Source organism: Megalops cyprinoides, chromosome 22 (assembly GCF_013368585.1).
Source record: "Megalops cyprinoides isolate fMegCyp1 chromosome 22, fMegCyp1.pri, whole genome shotgun sequence".
Lineage (NCBI taxonomy): Eukaryota > Metazoa > Chordata > Actinopteri > Elopiformes > Megalopidae > Megalops > Megalops cyprinoides.
This window is the reverse complement of record NC_050604.1, coordinates 11,657,722-11,663,324: the sequence shown is the minus strand read 5'-3', so window position 1 is coordinate 11,663,324 and position 5,603 is coordinate 11,657,722. Positions and strand designations below refer to the sequence as shown.

The following is a 5,603-nucleotide window of genomic DNA, read 5'->3' as shown; positions in this document are numbered from 1 at the left end:
TGAATATCAACCATACATCTTGTAAACGTAACAGTGCACGACGATTTCCGTTTGTTACCAGGAGAATGTCAACTCCACGGCGTACACCTCTTTTTGATTACCATTTTTCCATATTATGTCCTACCAAAATCTGAAACTCATTTAACCTCAATTAATGTAACGTCTCTTTACTTTAAATACTCTTCATTTTAAATATATTTATGCCAGAGGAGCAATACGTTTTGGCAAGTTTTGGCAAGCACAGTATTCTGCAGGCATTACAAAAATCATGTACCTGACCACTGAAGATCATACAATTGCTTACACTAAACTGGCTAACTTTACAGTAAATTGATCTATCAGAGGAAATCATGGTGAGGGAATAAAGAGTCAGAGGTTAATATTTTAAGAATCTTAAAACAAAGGATTGGTAATTAAATCGATCTGATGTGAAACAATCCGCCAGACGACAGCAGAAAAGTAAATTCCCCCATGCCCACTTCACCCCAAAGTACCCTAATGTCACAGAGTCCCTACATTCCTAATCCCTGAAGGACTGACCCAATCCACTTCCCAATTAACCCCCAACATGGCCTGGAGGGGAATCCTGGAATGTGTGTAGCCATGGATACCCACACCTGCATGGCTGCAGGCTCTTGGTCCATAATGACCTGTGATTTCCCCAGGTGTCCTCTGCTTATTGTTATTGTTGAATTGTAAGGGAGCAAATGCAATGAACCAGTAGTACATTATCAAACGATACACTTTGCACACTTGTTTGGTAAAAACTTGAATTGGAACTTAGAACAAAATTTTATGCTTCTGTTCACAACTGGCTATGAAATGTCTTTGTTTATGTGTAATTGACTTATTCTTTTATTATATATTAATGCATTGAACGCTGTATGACCCTGACTACAGCATGGGTTATTAGACTCCTGTGGAGTTGGTGGACAGAAAGGAGGGAGGCATTATTTTGTCTAGGTTAAATCTGTTGAAACCTGCTGTCACTGTGAGAGCACAATTGCTAAAACACAATAAAAAATTTGCTCATAAAAATGAGCACCATTTCCATAAATATCCAGTAATATGCAAAGAGGAAGGCTTCATTTCGCAGCTATTTATGGAAGAGCAATTCTCAGTTCAATTTCCGACTACTCCGAATACTCACTCCTTTGTCATTTGAAAAATTTATCATCCCAATATGAAACATCCCTGAACGTCTAAGACTGCTATCTGTGCCTTCTACTGAAACGCACAAATTGCAGGACTACAGAATATAGCAATTCACTAAATACCCAGTTTGGTACAATAGAACTTTATTGAACTAATTTCACAAATGGTTTCACTCTTACACAAAAACACAGCAGGTAGTTTGCAGAATGGGCTTTGTTGAGAGTGCTTACTTCCAAAGTATCTAGCCAGAAATAGACATGTGAGCACACTGCCATAAGCCAACTCTTTTTGGCATGATAATACTGAAAAAAATACAACAGTTAATTATCAATAAAATCTGGCACAACCACAACATAATTAAAAGCACTTGAACAATTTAACATTCTTCACACTTTTTGTATTTATACATTTATACATACCTCTTTTCTCTGTAAAAGTGAACAAACATGTCTCAGTTCAACCTGGTAGTACATTCATGTTAGGAAAGAAGCTTTGATATCGTGAAAATGATATTTGCCTTTGGCTTTTCAATTTTAAGTAGTAAGCCTGAGTCTCTGTTCAATTTAACCTCAGCGAACTTTGCCCTTAACTTGCAACAACAAGCTGAAGCACATGTTAGTTTTCCATTCCCTACACAACAGCTTTGTTCATTTCAGTGACTGCTGAACTCATACTGTTTTGTAGGAGACAGAAAGAGTGCTACCTGCATATAGGCGCTACTAATCTAACACACATTGCTGTTAGATTGAACAGAGCCTCTAGAGTGATGTCAAAGTGCATTGAGATCCAGTGACCAAAGTAATGTTGTGAACATCCAGCTCCACGTTGAACAGGCACAGAGAGCACATTGTTCTTGATCTGGAGTTACCTCCGGTCAGATCTTTTTGCTTATAGAGCAGGATATCAACTGGCTTTGATGCCTTTGATGTCTCCCCTGCCCAGAAAGGTCAGGGCTCCAAGGGCCTTTTTAGCTTTTTTGCCAATGCTGTAGCTGAACATGAAAACGTCCAGTCACAGAGTGCTGCCATGTTGTTTTAATGATGAAAAGGGCTCCAAATCCTGCTCCCTAGGTGAGAATCACTACAGTCACGTGGAGTGATTTAGCAGGAAGCAGGTGACTCACACACACTCTGCTCCGCATGCTTTTGAACCTGAAACACATGCTAGACCTTCATTGTTGCGGTCCTGTCTAAGCGTCCACAATAACACAAGGTCATTTCTTTCAGATACCAAATAAGGCATAGTCAGAGCAGTTCAACATCAGTTGTCTTGTTTCCTGCTTATAAATAGCCAGTAGCCTTTTGTATCCTTTTACTCTATACCTTTAATGTGTAGGCCAGGAACTGTGAACTCTTCAATTGAGCTATTCAATAAATTGACATTACAGAGCTGCATATTCCGCAGAATGAAGTTGAAAGGCTTATTACAAAACGCTTGCACTAAATAGAATTTTTTTGTCATGTCATTTTGTCATTTTCCAGTTCAGAACCAAACATTTTGTCAAGACAGGTAACATAGATCAGTTTTAGATCAGACTGTCTCTTTACAATTTGGTGCCAGTTTATTGAGCAGGGCTCAATCAGTCTTAATATAATGTGAACAAATTCTGAGGAATACACAGTCTCGAACCTACATTTACATATTCACCGTGGACATTGTTGTTAGGGTTACCCATATCCATTAGCAACATGAAAGAAAGAATACTGACTATTTCATAGATGCAGAAAAAGTATCAGGTGATGCTGTTTTGGCAGAGTGCTCTTTTAAAGGGCACCTAGAGCTGTCTGTGAGAAATGTTCACCTTATAATTAAAAGCTAATTTTGGGGGGGTAGTACTTACAATTAATTGGATTTTGAAAATAGTCTTAGGTAGTCTTGGAAAAAGTTCGGTGAAATTACCCCAAAAAATAACAGTTTGCTGGACGTGCCGAGCATGTACCCGTCTAATCCCTTCACAGGGCTGATTTATAAATATCTGCTGTCCAGCCAATCACTTTCCTTGGGTTTTGTTTTGTGTTTATTCTCCCAGTAGAACCAGTCGAGGTGCCCTTGTTAAACAGGAGAAAGCGTGCATTATGGCTGCCTGTCGGTGCCGTTTAAGTCCGCCCTCTCCCGTGCGCTGCCTGCGCAGCGGAGCGCACAGACGCAGCTCGATCCTCGCGGGTGCCGGCTAGCTGATCCTCTGCAGGCAGTAGTCGTTCTCTGTGTCCAAAGAGCTGCTGTGTCCGGAGGAGGGGTACAGGTCCCTCCTCAGCAGCTTGTTGGCCATGTTGATGAGGGCCTTCTTGTACTGCTGCCGGAGGAGAGAGTAGACGAAGGGGTCGGAGGCGGGCTTGCTGTACACCAGGCACTTGCTGGCGATCCCCCACTGTGGACTGATACGCACGAGTGGCAGGAGCTCGGCGAGCCTGCGAAGAGGCGAGGCAACGCGTGAGTGTTTCTAAATCTGGCAGCAGCACACGTGCGCTCTCACGTTTCAGCTGGTTCAGTGTTTTAGTGAAAGTGAGAGAGTACGTATGCGCACTCTCAGACCACATGTCTTTTTTCCCTCAAGAACTCTTGTTTTGAAGCTAGCGTTTCAAGGAATGCATGTGTGGCATTGAAAAGTGCGTCGCTGCATAATTTTAACCCGTTTGATTTATTTTACGGTAGGTTTGTTTACTGAGTTGCATCAATCAGCACCGATCATTGTTTCAGCCCTTTCCACCTAATACAATGGCATGTAGAGCTTAAATATGTTTAAACAAATTGCATCCATGCATGCAAATTCAGAACATTTGTACATACACAACTGTGGACATATTTCTACAATGGTTGGACATCCAACAGATAAGTGCTACTTTTTTAGATCATGCCCTCATCCTGTTTAGAGTAAGAGTTACCCTTATGGTTTTTAAATACTGTATTTTTGTAACTGAAGAATTTCTTAGAAATATGCCCTCATTATTTCTACTTACCTTGTTATGACGTAAGGAGCAAAACAGATAATGAACGATCCAATAAAAATGCTTATTTTCTTAGTGGCACGCTGTTTCCTCCTCTTTTGCTCCATAAGACAACGCTGTTTAACACTGTAAATAATTGAAATGTGATATTACTACATAAAAAAAACATTGTAAAGTACACCAACGCAGACATTTGCACAAAAATACCCTCAAGGTGCAGTAACAGAGCAGATTTTATTGTACGACATAATCGGGACTGAAAATGGAAAGTGACCCTTTTTGATATATGAGGCACCGTCTCCTGTAACCTGCGACTCTGTTTTCACGCAGTGCCGTGGAGCTAGGTTGGAGGCAACCTGAGGTTAAGTATGTCAAGTTGTCTCGTAAAATTTAAATTTTTTAGATGTCTGATTAATAGATGCCGTTTGGCCTATTGGATCTGCAGGACCGTAGGTTGTAGGTTTCAATCCAGTGTGGAGCGCTTAATTGGAGCAACTTAATCAAAATTACTGTATAAATGCATTATATGTAAATCGCCCTGGAAATGACGTCTGCTAGGCAAATAAGTAATGTAATACATACCTTGGGTGAATATCCACGAGCAATAGCAGCGTCTGCACGGTTATAACGTCTATCCTCTTGCAGTGAAACCGTGCGACTTTTAAAACCTTCAAGTACGTAAAGCACAGAGTCAGGAGAGACAGCGTGAAGCTCGTGGCGTGGAACACGACAGTGAACACTGCAAACTTTGTCCTTCCCCGCTCCTCGTTCAAATGTAAAGTGCAGGATGCGTACACATGGTTGTAGTCATACCAAGACAAAAGTAACGCGACGAGGGAAAAGGTAAGAGAATGGATCCAGGAATAACACACCATGAACATAGCGTCCTTGTATCGCATTTTACTGGAATAACTCAAGGGAAAGACGACAGCTACCCATCTGTCAATGCTGAGAGCTGCCATGCTCAACATCGTATTTGTAGTCAAGAAAGTCTCCAGGAAGCTGATAGTTTGACAGACGCTATCTCCAAAAGGCTTCTGATTCTTGATAACTCCAAACAATGTCGATGGCATGTTTAAAATGGTAATAAGTATGTTGCAAAAGGACAGGTTCAGAATAAATACGCCTGGCACTTGCCTGCGTATGTCGGCACTGCAAATAAAACATAGTAACACCAGCAAGTTCGATAACAACGAGACAATCGCAACCACGACAATAAACAACGCCAAGAGGATTTCGGCCAAGTCCATTTCTCGAAACCAAAGTTTCACCAGCGGAATAAATACGCTTGTCGAAATTCGGACATCATCTCCTGCATACTCCTCGGTCGCACATCTTCACTTGTCATTCTTCGGTGGGAAATGTTCAACTCCAATGAGTCCTGTCACCTGAGCAGGCGAATGGTGCTGTCCAGCGTGCTGAATCCGATAACCGCGCGCTTTCATTCCTTTCTGCGGAGTCTAGAGCGCTTAATGGAGTCTTCCTTTAGATAAAATATCCAAC

General features: G+C 41.4%; 1 protein-coding gene across 1 annotated transcript; it reads right to left on the bottom strand.

Moving 5' to 3' along the window:
- Positions 1-3,312: 3,312 nt before the first annotated feature.
- Positions 3,313-5,350, bottom strand: LOC118769907 (G-protein coupled receptor 26-like). Its single transcript, XM_036517303.1, has 3 exons — positions 4,683-5,350; positions 4,113-4,226; positions 3,313-3,563 (listed from the first exon to the last, which is right to left on the bottom strand). Exons 1-3 carry the CDS (start codon positions 5,348-5,350, stop codon positions 3,326-3,328), a joined length of 1,020 nt encoding a protein of 339 aa, XP_036373196.1. The 3' UTR covers positions 3,313-3,325.
- Between the last annotated feature and the right edge of the window lie 253 nt (positions 5,351-5,603).